Genomic DNA, 17,911 nt, shown 5'->3' on the forward strand with positions numbered 1-17,911 from the left:
ATAGCTAGATTTTTATCACAGGCCCCACCCCCACAGATATGCTAAAATCCCAATATATTAAATGGACACTCCCATTAATTATGGGTGGGGGAGAAGAACCAAATTTGATTACGAAGTAAAACTGAAACATAAAGGCTAAATTCCACACCCCCTCCACTCAGCAGGTGAGGCACAATCTCCTTATGTATGTATGTATGTATGTATGTATAACTTTATTTATAAAGCGCCACAAGGGTACGCAGCGCTGTACAGTCTTACAGAATACAAAATTACACACAGGGAGGACAAGTGATAATAAATAAATACAATAAATACATATATGTATATATATATATATATAAGTGCCATGTGGTATGAGACACAGTAGGAAGGAGGTCCCTGCCCCGTAGAGCTTACAATCTGAGTGGTTGGGTAACATACAGGCACAAACTGGAAGGTAAGAGTGCTTCAGGTATGGGCATTTGCCCTTAAGCGCAGGACTGGGCAAAATAATGTTTTAGTGCTCCAGAAGGTAACAGCTGAGTTTTTTCTTAAAGAGAGTGGGTGAGTTTTCCCTACGGAGGGATTCAGGGATAGAGTTCCAGCGGTAAGGAGCAGCGAGATAGAAAGGTTTAAGACGAGAGAGCGCAGTGGGTGTGGATGGTGTAAAGAGACGGAGGCTCTGAGAGGAGCGGAGGAGACGACCAGGAACATGTAGGGAGACCAGTGAAGAAATGTAGTGAGGAGCAGAGGAGTGAAGGGCTTTGAATGTCAGCAGAAGGATTTTGTAAGCTATCCTTTGCTTGACAGGCAGCCATGCTAGTGAGCTTAATTGAGGCTGAGCAGGATCCCTCTTATGAAAAACAGGTATAGATAACAGATGATAAAACACATTAAAAATTCACTGGACAATCTCCAAATCATTGTTATGGCCCAAAATAAATAAACAAGTTCAACATGATGAGACAGCATTCCCCAATTTATCGGCAGACTAAAAAAACTTCCACGGTAAGAACGAAAGCGTAAGCAACCAAAACAATATTCCATTCGTCCAGTAGGTGGCAGCATGATCCCCCACCCAATGCAGAATGTACTAGTTATAGAAGACAAGAGCGAGATTATTGTACCTAATGCAAGTTTACAGTTTTGTTGCATGGAACATTTCGGGGATGTAGGCATTCCCCGCGGGGCTACAGATGCGTTATTATTGTGACAGAGAGCCCTCCCACTCCACGTTTAAATTACACAATTATTTCTGTTCACTGATTTTCTCATCGCAGGTATAGAACTCAGAATGGGCAAAACAGCCATCAGTGAATATTGGTGGTTTCCTAATTGACAGGGTTAGCCAGTTGTACCCACTGGACAAAGAGACAAATTTTATTACAAATAATCGCAGACCCATTTCCCATTATTAGCGATCAATAAATGCAATCTTCCCCCCGCTCAGGTCAGTAAGAATAAAATGCCCACCTGGAACAGTGCCCAGTGTATATGAGAGGAGGTCCAATGGTAAGGCACGGCCAATCACAATTGAAAGCAGACAGATTTTGCTCACCTTTCCCACGTGAGGAGCCAACCCCAAAACTGTGATAGCGCTACGTAAATTACGTAGAATGATTAGCGTATGGAAGTGTGCCTTTTGGAGGTTGATTGCGTAAAGGGCTTCTGTGAATAGGGCGTGTTGCTTGAGTCACACGTGGAGCATGTTTACAAACACCGCAGTTGGGTGTGACTGAGCGCACGGAGAACAGTGAGGAGTACCAACAACCTGGAACTGGGCTGCACACAGAGTCGCTTAGCGGGCTTCTATTGGGGGGGAGATCGACATTTGGATGCGAATGCAATAAGGTAAGAAAGACTACGCTTATAGTGTATATACCCCTGCCTCTTCAGCTGTGTATTCGTCTGCAACTCCCAGTGCCCAGCAAGGGTTGTACTTCTAAAACAGCTGGGGAGCCATTGGGTTCCAGCTGCACTTTAGAAGGTATGTTTTAAATATCCAGCCATTACTTAAAAGAGGAATTACACAATGTGTGCGCTGTCTGGTTTATTAGATTTAATTACACTTAAAAATAAAGCCTTAGTTGTTAGTGGCGTTGTGCAGCTGTGTGTGGTTGTTACTGATAATGTCCCTGCTTATTTTAGAGAGTGAATAAAGACACTGAAGATAATGTGCTATAAAATGCGAGCATACAGTCCAGTTTGGGGTTACACCCTCCAGTCTAGTAAACAGTTTGCAGCTCCTCCCCCAGCTGCCTGGCTCATAGATCTCACTGTACTAGATTTAGATTTGCTTTACAGAGGAACAATAGGTCAAAATAGCATTAGATTAAGGAATTTTTACTGATAATTAAGGGGATGTAACAGAGGATCGTTGTAAGGTTTTACCATCATTTTATCGTACTTTGCCTTTATGTGCAATTACTTTAACATAATTACTCAATTTGTCTTCAGGAATGCTGCCCCCTGGTACATTCATGTTCTTGGCCAGTGCATTCCCACTTGCTGGACATGCAGTATACCGAGGACTTGCTCACAAAAAGATAACCGGATGTGGATGGATTGTAGCTGCAGTACCTGCACTAGTGCTTTAAGAGACATCGGAGTAAATCAGACACAGGTACTCCATTTGTGTCAATTTTTGCTTAGCTTCAGTCTGGACAAAGTCTGTTACCATTGTCTAAGTAAGCCCTTCAGTTACAGCACTTAAGTGTAGGACAGTTGTATGAAGGAAAACAACTCTCCTTAAAGGGGTTGTTCACCTCTAAATACACTTTTTGTATGACAGTTTGCAATTGGTTAGTGTTTTTTATGGTTTTTTAGTTATTTAGCTTTTTGTTCCAGAGCCCTCCAGTTGTGTCTGAAAACAATGAATATGGTTGACTAAAGGACAGTACCACTAGAAAAACATATTTTTCATTAGCACTGGGGAAAAAAGCAAAAACTTTGGTTTTCAGTTTTATACATTCTAGAGTAGTCGCTGGGTCCAGAACCAAGATGGTGGCTGGGCCAGTCTAGTTTTCAGAGAAGAGTAACTGCAGCCTGGGTTTTGAGGTTAGTGATTATAATTACTGAAAGGTGCACTGTCATAGTCCCACTCTTCACTATCCCCTCTTCGCAGATTTATCAAAATGTGACATAAATCCACAGAAAAACTGACCCACTTTTTATTCATTCCTATGGGGTTTTTAGAAGCATATATATTACTGGCTGAAATTTAGCATTTGCTATTTGATAAATACAACTCTAGAAATCCCATAGGAAGTGGGGTTTTTTTTTTTTTTGCAGTGAGCTCTAATCTCACATAAATGTGCCCCTTAATCTCTTTATTACATTCCATAATCTATCTTTCCATCCATTCTCCTCTTTTTTTCTCATATAGAAATAGGCCATATGGTTATGATCAGGAGGGCCCACCAGGAGTTTTTTCTTGCATTGTAGTGGACCATCCTGACACTGGCAATTGGCATCCTCCAGTAATTAAGCAATTCCCTGTATTTAATTATTAAGAAAGTTATCTTTTTCTTCTTACATATGTCTTGGTAGTCTCTGTCCTTTGTCACTGGAGGCTTTTTGTCATTCACCCACCTTTTATTGTCTGCTTGCCATCTAACCATGTTCAAAGTCACAGCAAGGCACAACAAATGATACAGGTTGAAAATGTCATACATTCAACATGAAACAGAATAATTCATCCCTGTTACTTTCATTACTGTATAGCATTTGATGGCAACATTGGAAGGTAATTGCCTAGTTTCATGCACACAACAGGCCTGCCTACATCGTGTAGAGCTGTAACAAAATGTCTAAAATATGCTACCCATAGTGGAAGTATCTGTAAAGTTGACCTGTTAAACAGCTGACTGTTCTGACAAATTTTATAGGCTGCTACTTTACTTTATATATATATATATATATATATATATATATATATATATATATATATATATATACAGTGGAGGAAATAATTATTTGACCCCTCACTGATTTTGTAAGTTTGTCCAATGACAAAGAAATGAAAAGTCTCAGAACAGTATCATTTCAATGGTAGGTTTATTTTAACAGTGGCAGATAGCACATCAAAAGGAAAATCGAAAAAATAACTTTAAATAAAAGATAGCAACTGATTTGCATTTCATTGAGTGAAATAAGTTTTTGAACCCTCTAACAATAAAAGACTTAATACTTAGTGGAAAAACCCTTGTTTGCAAGCACAGAGGTCAAACGTTTCTTGTAATTGATGACCAAGTTTGCGCACATTTTAGGAGGAATGTTGGTCCACTCCTCTTTGCAGATCATCTCTAAATCCCTAAGGTTTCGAGGCTGTCTCTGTGCAACTCTGAGCTTGAGCTCCCTCCATAGGTTTTCTATTGGATTAAGGTCCGGAGACTGACTAGGCCACTCCATGACCTTAATGTGCTTCTTCTTGAGCCACTCCTTTGTTGCCTTTGCTGTATGTTTTGGGTCATTGTCGTGCTGGAACACCCATCCACGACCCATTTTCAGTTTCCTGGCAGAGGGAAGGAGGTTGTCGTTCAGGATTTCACGATACATGGCTCCGTCCATTTTCCCGTTAATGCGAATAAGTTGTCCTGTGCCCTTAGCAGAAAAACACCCCCAAAGCAAAATGTTTCCACCCCCATGCTTGATGGTGGGGATGGTGTTTTGGGGGTCATAGGCAGCATTTTTCTTCCTCCAAACACAGCGAGTTGAGTTAATGCCAAAGAGCTCTATTTTGGTCTCATCAGACCACAGCACATCCTTGGACAGCTCTTTGGTCTTTCCCATGTTGGAGAGTTTGGAGTCTGCTTGATTGATTGATTCTGTGGACAGGTGTCTTTTATACAGGTGACTAGTTAAGACAGGTGTCCTTAATGAGGTTGACTAATTGAGTAGAAGTGTCTAACCACTCTGTGGGAGCCAGAACTCTTAATGGTTGGTAGGGGTTCAAAAACTTATTTCACTCAATGAAATGCAAATCAGTTGCTATCTTTTATTTAAAGTTGTTTTTTCAATTTTCCTTTTGATGTGCTATCTGCCACTGTTAAAATAAACCTACCATTGAAATGATACTGTTCTGAGACTTTTCATTTCTTTGTCATTGGACAAACTTACAAAATCAGTGAGGGGTCAAATAATTATTTCCTCCACTGTACATATGTATATATTTATATATATATATATATATATATATATATATATATATATATATATATATAGTCTTGTAAAGAATTGGCACTCTCACCAGTATCGGGGCAACGGCTGGGTGCTGACAAAAATAATGCATCAAACTCAACAGTAGAAAGCACTCACAGCTACAGCATCAATCAAGTCAGTGATTTATTTCAGCATACCATCTACGCGTTTTGATCACCACAGGATCGTCATCAGGATGATGACCTGTATGATGTATATACATACATACATACAGGTATGGGACCTATTATCCAGAATGCTTGGACCTGAGGTTTTCCGGATAAGTGATCTTTCCATAATTTGGATCTCCATACCTTAAGCAGGCCTGGATTTGTGGGAAGGCCACAAAGGCCTGGGCCTAGGGCGGCGAGATCTTAGGGGCGGCATGCCACCCAGCCGCATTTGTTTTTTCCATGGAGCACTGGGGAAATAGGTGAGCAGGAGATTGTTAACCTCTCTTGCGCACCAATTCCTCAGTGCTCCTGGACCAGATGAGAAGTGCTAGCAACTAGCAATGAGGGAGCGGTGGGGAGTGGTGAGCTACTGCGCATGGGTGGGTCGGTGGGGCATGACTTCAGGTGGCCTAGAGGCGCACCAAGTGTAAATCCGGCCCTGACCATAAGTCATAAAACATTTAAATAATAAATAAATCCAATAGGATTGTTTTGCCACCAATAAAAATTGATTCTATCTTAGTTGGGATGAAGTACAAGGTACTGTTTTATTATTACAGAGAAAAGGGTAATCATTTAAAAAGAATAGAGTTATTTGCTTATAATGGAGTCTATGGGAGACGGCCATTCCATAATTTGGAACTTTCTGGATAATGGGTTTCCGGATAACAGATCCCATACCTGTGTATGTATGTATATATATATATATATATATATATATATATATTTTTTTTTTTTTTCAGTTTGTTATTAAGTATTAAATAATTATCTATTTATATAGCACCAAGAAAATCTGACAAACGTTTGTTAGATTATATATATCTTTCACATCAGACCCTGCCCCAGTGGAGTTTACAATTTAAAGGAACAGTAACATCAAAAAAGTAAAGTGTTTTAAAGTAATTAAAATATAATGTGCTGTTGCTCTGCAAAAAACTGGTGTTTTTGCTACAGAAAAGCTACTATATAAATAAGCTGCTGTGTAGCCATGGGGGCAGCCATTCAAGCTGGAAAAAAGGAGAAAAGGCACAGGTTACATAGCAGATAAGTAGTAGATAAGCCCCATGTAATGGGGGTTTATCTGTTATCTGCTAAGTAACCTGTGCCTTTTCTCCTTTGAATGGCTCCTTTGAATGATCGATTGATCGAGTCTAGCCTGACTCCTTTCTATACAGAAGGAAGCCTAGGCTCGATCAATCGATCCTCGCATAGTTGATGCCTGCTCCTTCCTTCGCCGTTTCGCCTTAGTTCAATTGACAGGAAGCCAAGTTTTAACAGGTATTTTCTTTTAAAGCATTCAAAATACTAAGGAGTTTGCAGGATAGGGCGGTTATTGGTGCAGGGTAGAATAGCTTTTTCACTTAAAAAATTTTAGTGTTACTTTTCCTTTAAGCTATTATAATTATTGTTTATGTTGCTGCCATGTTATGTACACAGACAAAACATACACTCACACACATTCTTGGTATTTATGCTTTGTGGGCCCCGCTGTGGCATTCTTCCCTGCTTGGATCACTTCTATGGCTGTGGCCAACCTTGTATTGTGACATTTAATGGCTTGAAAAATGGAAACACAGGAGACAAATACCTTAATTATTCCTAAGGGCTCTTACACATGGGCATTTCGCCCTGTGGTGGATGTCTCCTGCATTCCACAGCAGGGGAGCACAGGACTGAACACAGTGCATTTTGTGAGATAAGGTTTCCACTACCCTGTATTTACAACAGGAACATCAGTGTAGGTGATGAGTTTGAGCTGTATACCAAGGTAAATGTAAAAGGTGCTGGTGGCTTGCTACTGTTAAAAGGAGAAAGAAAGGATTTTGGTGTGTCATTTAAAGCTTATGGCAGGGAGAGGTGGGCCGCATCACTAGTGAGGAGATGCTCTTCAAGTTACCAGGAGCTGCCACCTGAGGCAAGTTTCTCAATACGCCTCATGGCAGGAGCGCCCCTGATTACAGTATCTAGTTTGATACAAGCCCAGACTGAAAATCAAAATAAGCCCTGGCATTTCAAGTACATAGAGGCCCAAACAGCCCCCCCACCAGCCCACTAAAAAGTGGCTTCCATGGTCTCTTACAGAAGCCCCTCTGTCATTTGCCAGTCTGGGCATAGTTTGATATACATGATTTTACAATGTGTGTTACAGAGTGTAGCATGGGGTTATGTGGTAAAGTGAGGTGTAATCAATCTCTACTTCTTTACACTTTGCAACCCTTGCCCTCATTTTCTTCAGTTGAAATACTTGCCATTCCTGGATTCCTATAAAAATTCTAGTGTGCCATTACTATTGTCAGGGAATACTAAATCACTTATAACCCTTTAAAAATCATGCACATACCATATTTTCTTGCCTTGAGTATATTTGTATTAAGTAGATTCAGCTTAGTACTAAAGAATGCTGGCAACCACAGTTTAAAACTAATGTTTATGTGTCTGTGTTTAGTGCTGATTCATGTTCTTTGCTAATCATGGCAAACGGCAAATTACACAATTTATTATAGTCTTGTACTTCCTGTAAAGCTGAACAGACTGTTGATCATCTTATACTACATGTTACTATGTTAATACTACTGTCTAAATGTTTTTGTTTTGTCAAGTGTTTTTCATGAGTTTACTTCGTTTTTGTATGGCAAGTGTATGTATAAGTAGTGGGGGCGATGGCAATATATCATTTATTTCCCATTGGCTTCATTTATAAGTACGCTCCCCCTAATGGAAAGAGCATTATTTGATTATTATTACTGTTATTAATATTACAGATCTGCCATTGTATGGCCACCTTAACTTGTGGCAAAAAAGCACTGCTGCTAAACTCAGAAACCACTGTATTCATGGGATTCATGAGACTTGTGGTATGATTTAGACTAAGGCAAAATGCAAAAATATGGTGCAAATAATTGCGCAGTTTGGTTGTTTTTTAATAACCCCATAAAAACAGAAAATCGTGTGGCATGGGCTGTTTTCCCTAGCTTCTTGCATGTCAGGAGTGCTGTACTTTACCATGCTGAGGTTCTACAGGCAGTAAGACTAAACACTAATATGTGCCTAGTAAGTTTCCAATACCTTCTAATAGAGTGTGAAAACACTTTTCTGCTTTAATATGAATTTGTATTTGTTTGGTGTCTGTATGGAAAGCAGAGTGTAATAATCAGTATACTAACTCAGCTTTTGCATTAACACAATCTGAAGCAATGTTATGCTTTGAACAGCACAATGCTGTCTTTGACCTTTTCATTATGAGAAGTCCTTGTAAATGCCATTAACTATTCTGTAACTGTAAATCTGCAAGACCCTCTGTGTTACATAAACACTCATTTCTCTAACTTACAACCAATTTCCATCTTGTATTTTCTCAATTCATATTTTCACGTCATAAAGCCTAATTTCATTGGAACATTTAATCTATTTTATCTAAGTTAAGGTTCCTCCACTTAATAATTCCATTTTTGTGCTTTGTATCAGGGGCATCCATATGTAACTAATTAGTTCTACTTTGTCGTCTATTATTGCACAGCATGCTGCAAATGTAATTTGCACATGGATACCACCTTTAAAAAAACAATTAATAGATTTTTAAGTAAGATAATTAGATTTTTTTTTCATTAATAGCATTTCACATAAGCATAGGCTTATGTTTTTATAGATAGGTAGGAAGGAAGAAAGAAGACTAATTCTGACAGAATTTATTATGCTTCCCAAATACAATTAAAATACAGCATATTGAGCTGTTTTTTCAGTAGCATGCTAACTTTAACCAGTGACCTGTCAAAACAGCAGAAATTTCAAAGGCCAGTTCAGTAGTGACTTTTTCTATCTCAGCTGTGTGTGTTGACTTGGTTAAAAATGAACAGCATAGAAGTGCAAATAATATAGAGTAGTGATTGCATTCATCATTTGGTTTCAGTTTCTTCCGTGGTCCTTAATCCACTCCAATCCCAGCAGGAGCTGAGCAGGCCCTGACAATACTTTCACGTTTTCATGCCAAAGTCCCATGCATGAGCTTGACAGTTCAGGTTTCTACACTGGTGGAGAAACTGCTTAGTGTGCCACTAGGCTTAGTGTGTGTTGTTGTGCTGCATTTTATGAAGATTTAATAACCAGCACTGTTTAGCCTGTAACATATCTAAAAATCTGCTTATTCCTTAGAGGACCAGGACAGACACTGTCCATGGTGCTCTGTAATCCCTATTGAGGAAGAATACATTTCACATGGAGCTGTTCACTAATCAGTGATGAGGATCAAGAAAGGGCAATAATCAGACAAAGGTAGTGAGGGAGTTTATGTACTCGCAGCTTATGGGACGTAAGCTATCCCTCTGGCTTGTTATATGCTTGAATCAATAAAATTAGAACTTATTTCAAGGAACTATTTTATAAAAGAATCTTGGGACAGTTCTTTCTGGCAAACTTTAAAGGAGACACATCCTATAAAAATTAAGAATGTACCAGTGAATTATACTCCTCTAGATATAGAAGGATTGTACTTAAAAAAGTTGTGTTTCAGAAATTCCACCGAAACTCCACTAGTCCCGCCCATCTGTTCCACTTCCTGCTGGCTGAATTCTCTGGATGTGCAGGGGATTCGGCGGCCCTCAGTACACTGCACTGTAGTATAGGAACCAATCAGCAGCTAGGCTGACCTGATAGGGAACTGAAGCCTGTCTTGGCTTGTGTGAGTGCAGGGCTGTGATTGGTTCTCCCCCTCCTACTGTGCTTTTGATAGGGACAGTTAGGACACTCCATTTCAAACATGGTCAGAGAAGTGATAGGACCTATAGGGAGCTCCAATAAAGGGGCCATTTTTACAGATAGGATTATTTTTTAGCCCAAAGTGAAACCAGCACCGTATATTATTCATAATTGCCTACAAAATTAGGGTTTTTCCCATTTATCCAATATGTCTCCTTTAAGGATGTATTTAATGCCAATACTTAAAAAAGGTGAAGCATCAGCACCTGTGATTAGATTTTTGCTTACCATTTGATTTTTGTTATTTAGGGTTACAATATAAGCCAACTTCACAGGTTTCCTACATGATATGAAGGACCCATTTAGATGAAGCTGTGAACTGGTATACCATAAGACAGGGATCCCCAACCTTTTTTACTTGTGAGCCACGCTCAGATGTAAAAAGTGTTGGTGAGCCACACAGGCATGAAAAAAATATTTTTTGGGATGCCAAATGAAGACTATTGAAGACCATTTGCATTTGGTAGACCTTTGTGAACTTATAGCCTAAAGGAAGCTCTACTTGGAGTAACAGTGTGCCTCTGTGCTTCCAAAGCTTGCCTCCGAGCCAAAAATGTAAAATTGACCACACAAGGCCACTGGAAGCAACATCCAAGAGGAAAATCCAAGCAGAAAATTAGGTTTATCAGTAACCAAAGCTATTACTACAGTTCTGAATGTAAAATTCTGATTCTGGTTTCTGAGCTGCCATGTAATGAGAATTTGATTTAATTACTTTTCAAACTTGTGACGTATATTTTATATATGCTGTATATTACAAGTGAGTCCTTAAGGCCACATAACTGTCAGCAGCATTGAGTATGTGCAGTGAATCAGCAGGATAGAAGATGGAAAGATACTGAAGCATACGTAACTGAATTTACAGATCCTTACTGCTAAAGGGGTGTGGTTTAGTGAAGTGTGGTTCAGAAAAAACTCAACCCGCACCTGACCCTAGCCCACAAATCCTTAACCACCTCCCAAACCTAGCCCACAAAATGCTGGTTTTGTTGGACCCATGACCACCTGTACAATCATTTAGATTGTAAGCTCTATGGGGCAGGCATCTCTATCCTCTTGTCTCTTTGATTCTTTACTTATTGCAACTGTACCTTGTATATATTTGTATTTATTGTTATACTTTGTATTTATCTATTATTATTTTAATAACCCCCTGTTGTATTAATCTATTTTACTGTACAGCATCTGCGTACATAAGTAGCGCTTTATAAATAAAGATATACATACATATCTGCGTCTTCCCGGTCCATACACTACTTTGTAATTTTGGTTCATAAACTGAATCTTCAGGAGCAGAGGAGGATTGTACTTCCCTAGTCTACCCGCATCCATCACTAACCCCAATGGTTATCCAAATTCAACCCAAACCTGCCCGACCCACAAGTTGTAGTTCAACCCACACATCACTAATGTGGTTGCCTTGGGGTGGTACAAAAGATGAAAACATGTGCAGCATCTCTAATCTACCCTACTTCTTTGTTAAGCTTTAGTTCTCCTATACATAATGACCTGGAATGTTGACAACAAAACTAAAAGATATATGAAGGCTGTACCACTACATATTTTTAGCTGTTCCAGTAACACAATAATAATCCAATAGTGCAACTCTGTTCATTTTAGGAGCGAACTAATCTAAGTCTTCTCTATGGGGACTGTACCTACAGAAGTGCATGTAAATACCAAATGCAGATAAAATTGATCATTTTTATTTTTGTCTGCATTTAGTTTTTACACAAGCTCACATATGTACAGTTTTGATAGAGACTTGAGTCATTTAACTCTTGCATATGTGTGTGGTGTAACACCAAATGCACCATCCTGCACAGTGGCATAATGACTTGACACGCCACCCCACCACCCAAACAAAAAAATCAAACGAACTTTGGTGGGACCTGCCCTTCCACAACTGACACAGCCCCCCACCACTCTGCCTCCCCGCCCCCACACCTGCTTGAGGCTCCAGATGTGCAAATTTTCTGTAAGTAGAGTGGTTATAAGGCTGATGCCACACGAGGCGTAGGGCTGATATTTTCGGCAAGCGGAAAAATGCTTGCCGAAAATTCAGCCCTATGCTTCACGCGTTTTCATGAGTATATCGGCTACATGTGCCTGCACCCGAGTGTATTCCATTCATTCGGGTGCAGGCACAAGTAGCAGGCTTAGGGCTGAATTTTCGCCAAGCGTTTTTCCGCTTGCCGAAAATATCAGCCCTACGCCTCGTGTGGCATCAGCCTAAAGTAAGCTGACCCTGCAGCGCAATGTTTTTTCTTGGCTGTGTTTGCAAAAAAGTGCTCTTTGCACTAGTGATGGGGCCTCATACGAAACTATTGTGGTTGCGTTCTGAAAGTCATTACATTTTCGGATCCAAATGCTCGTAAACGGCACAAAAACCTTTCTGGCTTTGAAACCTTAAGTGTATGATTTTGGAAGCCTTCCATAGGACTCAATGGCACTCTACAGATCGAACCTCAAGATGATAGTCACGATACCAAAGCTTGAATGAATTCCGAAATGGTGACAGTCTTTACGAAAAATACGACTTTTTCGTGGAAGTTAACGAAAACCACGTAAAAGTCAAATTATTGCAGAGATTACGAAAAGTTCTATAAGTTAGAAAAAATAATTTTCTTCTCAAAAAAAAAAAATCATGGTTTAATGAATAAGCCCCTTAGTATCTGCCTGTGAGTAAATGTTAGTTTTTTTACACGTTCACTAATGTACAATGTGCAGTGTACAATATGTAATCATTTATATTTTTGTTGGCTAACCTTAACAGTACCTTTACAATTCTGGGTATGCTGCAATCCAGCCTCAGCATCGTCTTACATTCCAGGTGGGCTGGGCTGCTGCTCTCTAGCTGAGGATGTTGGGATCTGTAGTTCACAAAAGCTACTCAGCCTGTGCTGCACTGGACTGAATGACTGTTTGTTGTGTGTAAATATCAGTCCATACAGGATATCTATAAAATGCTAACTAACCAAAAAAACTCCCTTGTGATTCTGGTGTGTATTTATCTGACAAGGTATTGCTAATTTATGGACTTGTCAGCCAGCACTGTGCTTATTAACACTCACTGTGAGCATGCAAAACAAAAACAAAGGATAAACAAACCCAGCAAACACTCACTTCCTGTATTTTAATCCTCAGACTGTTCTTAAATTCAAACCCTTGTTCAGTTTTTCTGAATCATAATTCTTTCACAGGCTTTAGAAAAACCTACTAAGGTTTTCCTGAAAGAGCGGAGGCTTGTGAGGTTGCACGGGGATCAGAAGTCCCGCCCAGAGGTTACTGTGGTAATATAGCTTGGAAACAGCTGTGTGTTCTTCCTGCAAAAAACTCCCTCCATCTCCTAGTTACAGGGAAGTTGTCTGACTGCCCCACCTCCAGCAGTCTGGTAAACTCTCCCGTATCCTATCCATGCCTGTGGAGCTGCTGCATTTATTTCAGTGCTGCCTCTTGAATCCACACTCTACAATGGCTCACCATGCTTGACTTCCTATCCACAGAACAGCAGAGCAGCACTAGAATGCAGCCCCCGATTGTTTCTGCTAGTGACTGTTCTCTTTTCCTCTGCTCCTTTAAGAAAAGCAAGGCAGCCATCAGGCTGAAAGAGGATATGAAGAAAGTGGTCTCGCGGCCTGCTAGAGGGCAGCCCCCCATACAGTGCAAGAAAGTGTTTGGTGTGCAACTTAAGGATCTCCACGTGAATGGATTAGTGACTGAAGGCATCCCAACTTTGGTGTGGAACATAGTGGAGTACTTACGCACCATAGGTATGGATTTTGCTAGGTGTTTATTGCTTGTGTGTATTTACGATACATATTAATATGATTAAACCATTGTATTTCTGACGTTAGCGAATGCTGGGAGTTGTATTTCAGTGACTACATCTTGGGCATACAGGATTTTAATTCTTTTGAAGTTTCAAATTTGTCACTTCTTATAATTTGTTGGAAACAACTAGTGATAGACCAGAAGGTCAGGTATGTCAAGCTTGCTGCCCTCCAGCTTCTGTGAAATAAAGCTTCCATGATCCATGTGAACAGCCATGAGCTGAAATAGCATGTCAAACTGGCTGCTCTCCAGCTTCTATGAACTACAATTTGGCATCCATGTGAATAGCTGTAATCTGGGAGTTGCAGTTTACCAAAAGGGCCAAAAGTCAGACAACCTCTGTGAGTGCATAGCAGATCTTTGTCTGGTGAATATAACGCTAGTATGAAACATTGTATTTTCTCTGTTGGCATATCACACTTCTTCCCTTTTCTTGGTATGCACTGACAAGCAGAGCATCCACCTGTCAGTGCACACACAGGGTAGATTAAAGGAACAGTTCAGTGTAAAAATAAAACTAAGTAAAATAGATATACTGCGCAAAATAAAAAATATTTCTAATATAGTTAAAGTGATACTGACACAAAAAAAACTACTTTTTAAATTATGAATCTACATAAAAAGTAACCTATGTGTCATGTTGATCATTTTTCGCTGATATGGCTGCTTCTGTAAGTAATTGTTAGTTAAAGTTCCTAAACCTGACTGTTTTGCCAACCTGACTGTCCCTTCTCAGCCTGTCAGTTATAGCTTCTAATACTAAGGGACTCCTACAATACAAATATGGCCACCCCCTCATAGAGGAATATGGGATGTCTGATAGGTAATGTAAAAGCAAATAATTTCATGGCAAAAGACAGTGCAAAGACAGTGTTATGATAGATTTAAAAAGGCTTTCATTTCTGGTGTCCGTATCTCTTTAATTAGGCAGAAATGTAATCTATAATAGCTAGAGTGAGCAGATCTCTAACATAATAGTCAGAACTCTACTCTGGCACACGGGGAGATTAGTCGCCCGCGACAAAACTCCCTGTTTGCGGGCGACTAATCTCCCCGAGTTGCCATCACCTGCCATCCCACCGGCGAAAATGTAAGTCACCGGTGGGATGGCACACGCGGCGGCGCGATTTCGGGAAATCTCCGAAGTTGCCTCGCGAGGCTTTTGATCGCACAAAAGATTGTTCCCACCCTCCACAGATGTTCAGGGCTGAATTGTCAGATATAGAGGTAGAAACAATAGGATTTCTACCTCCTTCTGCCGATTCCGCCCTGGAGGTAGATTAAAAATTCTTAACCGGGCCGATCGGTGAGTTGACCGATATCCGCAGCCTTTTGCAATATCGGTTGCCTTGCTGAGTTGCCATACACGCACCAAATATCGTACCAAATGAGGTTTCGTACGATATCATCAGTGTGTGTATGGCCAGCTTTAGTTAGACAGTGACTTTAGGGGGACTGGGGCGGGGGCAAATGGGACATAACTGTTCAGTTAGTTTGTGAGTACGCAGGTCAGATTCAAACGCAAACAACTGAACAGTTATGTCCCATACTGACTACTAACAGCTTAGAGAGCTTTAAAGGAGGAAGTAGAGTTCTGGCTATTATGTTAGACATCAGTTCATTCCAGCCGTTATAGATTACATTTTTGCTTAACTATATTAGAAATATTTTTTTAATTTGCGCAGTCTATTTTACCCAGTATAATTTTTACACTGAACTGTTCTTTTAAGAAAGTACACATTCACTTTATTGCACTGAAATCCACACCATGTCTGCATGGAATGGCTGTTGTCATGGCTGTCGGTGAGCACTAAGGACAGGGCTGAAGGCAGAGGATCGGTGTTAGATGCACTAGAGGAATATGTCATGTGTTAAGGTGCCCATACACCTTAAGATCAGGTGGGTGATATCAGGAGAATCCAGGCTAATTCAGTCGTTTGGCCCCAATCCGACTATATTTTTTAACCTGCCCCATCGAGATCTGCCTGATTTCAGGCCAGATATCGGTCAGACAGGCCTGTCAGTAGTGCCCATACCCAGGGACCGTTATCGTCAGCTAGAATCGGCACGTGCATGGGGACCTTTAAACAGCCAGATCCAGATGTTCTATGTTATCTCCACACTCTAAGGGCTCTGGCACATGGGGAGATTAGTCGCCCGTGACAAAACTCCCTGTTCGCGGGCGACTAATCTCCCCGGATTGCCATCCCACCGGCGAAAATGTAAATCGCCGGTGGGATGGCATACGCGGGCGCAAGTTGCCTCGAGAGGAAACTTGCGCAATTTCACTGAAATCACGCCGCCGCGTATGCCATCCCACTGCCAATTTACATTTTCGCCGGTGGGATGGCATTTTGGGGAGATTAGTCGCCCGGGACACATGAGTTTTGTCACGGGCAACTAATCTCCCCGTGTGCCAGAGCCCTAATGGCTAGTTTCCCTGCAGTTGTGCAGGGATTGGAGAGTTTTAATCCAATGAGAACTTTCTGCCACAGCATCCTGATTCTTGTAAAAATGGTTATCGGGAATAGTAAACATGTAGATTGCCATATATTGAACCTTAGCTTCTGCTCAAATTCTGTCCCAACCTAATTTGTGTTAGATGTATCTGTAATGGCATGGAGATTGAGGATTAAGCAGTTAACCTGTGTTAAAGGCAGAAAGTCACAGTATGTCTGCTATAACAGCTTATAAATGAATGATCTCTCCACTCTTGCAGCTTATTTTTTCTTTCCTCTTTCACCAATTTCTATGCTTATGTGTTCTGCACATATATTGTGTTTTGATAATCTTTATTTATACCATATTGTATGTAGTATTATACTGCCTGTAAATATTCCCTAATTATATACTGCATTAAGACTCTTTGGAATGTTGTCAGCAACTTAATTACTAATTGTATTAATATTTTAAGTCTGCTTGCCCGAAGGCTTATAAGGTCTTATTACCCCTTGTCATAGTTTGTATTTTTTGCTATAAATCTAGCAGTAATTTAGGCATCAGATATAACATCAGCAATTACTTTCAATAAAAGGAGAATGAAAGGGACACAACTTAAAGGGATTCTGTCATGATTTTAATGGTATAGTTTTTATTACCGTATTACACTTTTCACAGTGCAGATGATCCATTCGACCATTTCAAATTTTATTCTTGAACCAAAAATGGATTTTTTTTTCAATTGTAATATTGGTGTGCAGTCAGCCATCCCAGTGCATTGTGCCTAATTCTGAGCTTTTAAAAGGAGCCAGCACTACAGAACTGCTTTGTTGTTTCCCCTATTCAATGTAGTTGAAGGAGTCATGAGCCAGACTTGTATTCTTACTATTGAGTGCTATTCTCATATCTACCACTTTTAGCAATACAGATATTAGGTATCTGCTATCTTGCTACATTCCTATTGATCTGCTGATTGGCTGATGGGGGACAAAGGGAAGGGAGGTGACATCACTCCAACTGCAGTGCAGCAGTAAAGAGGGACTAAAGTTTATCAGAGCACAAGTCGTAAGAACATGTCTAGCCCCACATCAAATTTCAAGAAACATGGAAACAGAACAGTGACATAGGGGTCACATAGTATGTTTGCATGTCATCGCTAAAGCTGAGGATATCAGGCAATGATAGGCATGCATGATACCTGGTCTTGAACTTATGTGCATGCTCTTGCCCCATGCTGATCCACTGGTGTCACATCTTTGTAGCTAAAGTTCAAAAGAACTTGAATAGAAATGTTACTCTCTTTTATGTTTTTGGGCTTTTGCATCAACCCAAATACATCCACAGCCTTTTAGCAGGGATGCTCTGTGCCTCTAAAAATAGCCCGAGTAGCTGCCCATCTTTTATTTTGCTGATTGACAACACTTGCTCTGTTAGTTACCTAAGCTTAGTTACCCCCCTTTCCCTTCCCATCAACGATTCTGATCACAGACCTGCTACTTTTAAGCAGAGTGCAAAACTCCTACATTGGTCCTAGG

The 17,911-nt window shown here is 40.3% G+C and overlaps 1 protein-coding gene across 10 annotated transcripts in view; it reads left to right on the forward strand.

Moving 5' to 3' along the window:
- Positions 1–1,731: 1,731 nt before the first annotated feature.
- Positions 1,732–17,911, forward strand: part of fam13a (family with sequence similarity 13 member A) — a 126,978-nt gene continuing 110,798 nt past the window's right edge. For 5 of the 10 annotated variants that reach the window (XM_031903202.1, XM_031903214.1, XM_031903215.1 and 2 more), the window contains exon 1: positions 13,246–13,876. In XM_031903202.1, the coding sequence (XP_031759062.1) occupies positions 13,588–13,876 (289 nt within the window). In that variant the 5' untranslated portion in view covers positions 13,246–13,587. Of the gene's footprint in view, positions 1,831–2,436; positions 2,603–13,244; positions 13,877–17,911 lie in introns of those variants that run through there. The other 5 variants (XM_031903198.1, XM_031903205.1, XM_031903217.1 and 2 more) reach the window with 3 other exon arrangements.

The sequence above is a fragment of the Xenopus tropicalis genome, chromosome 1 (assembly GCF_000004195.4).
Source record: "Xenopus tropicalis strain Nigerian chromosome 1, UCB_Xtro_10.0, whole genome shotgun sequence".
Taxonomy (NCBI): Eukaryota; Metazoa; Chordata; class Amphibia; order Anura; family Pipidae; genus Xenopus; species Xenopus tropicalis.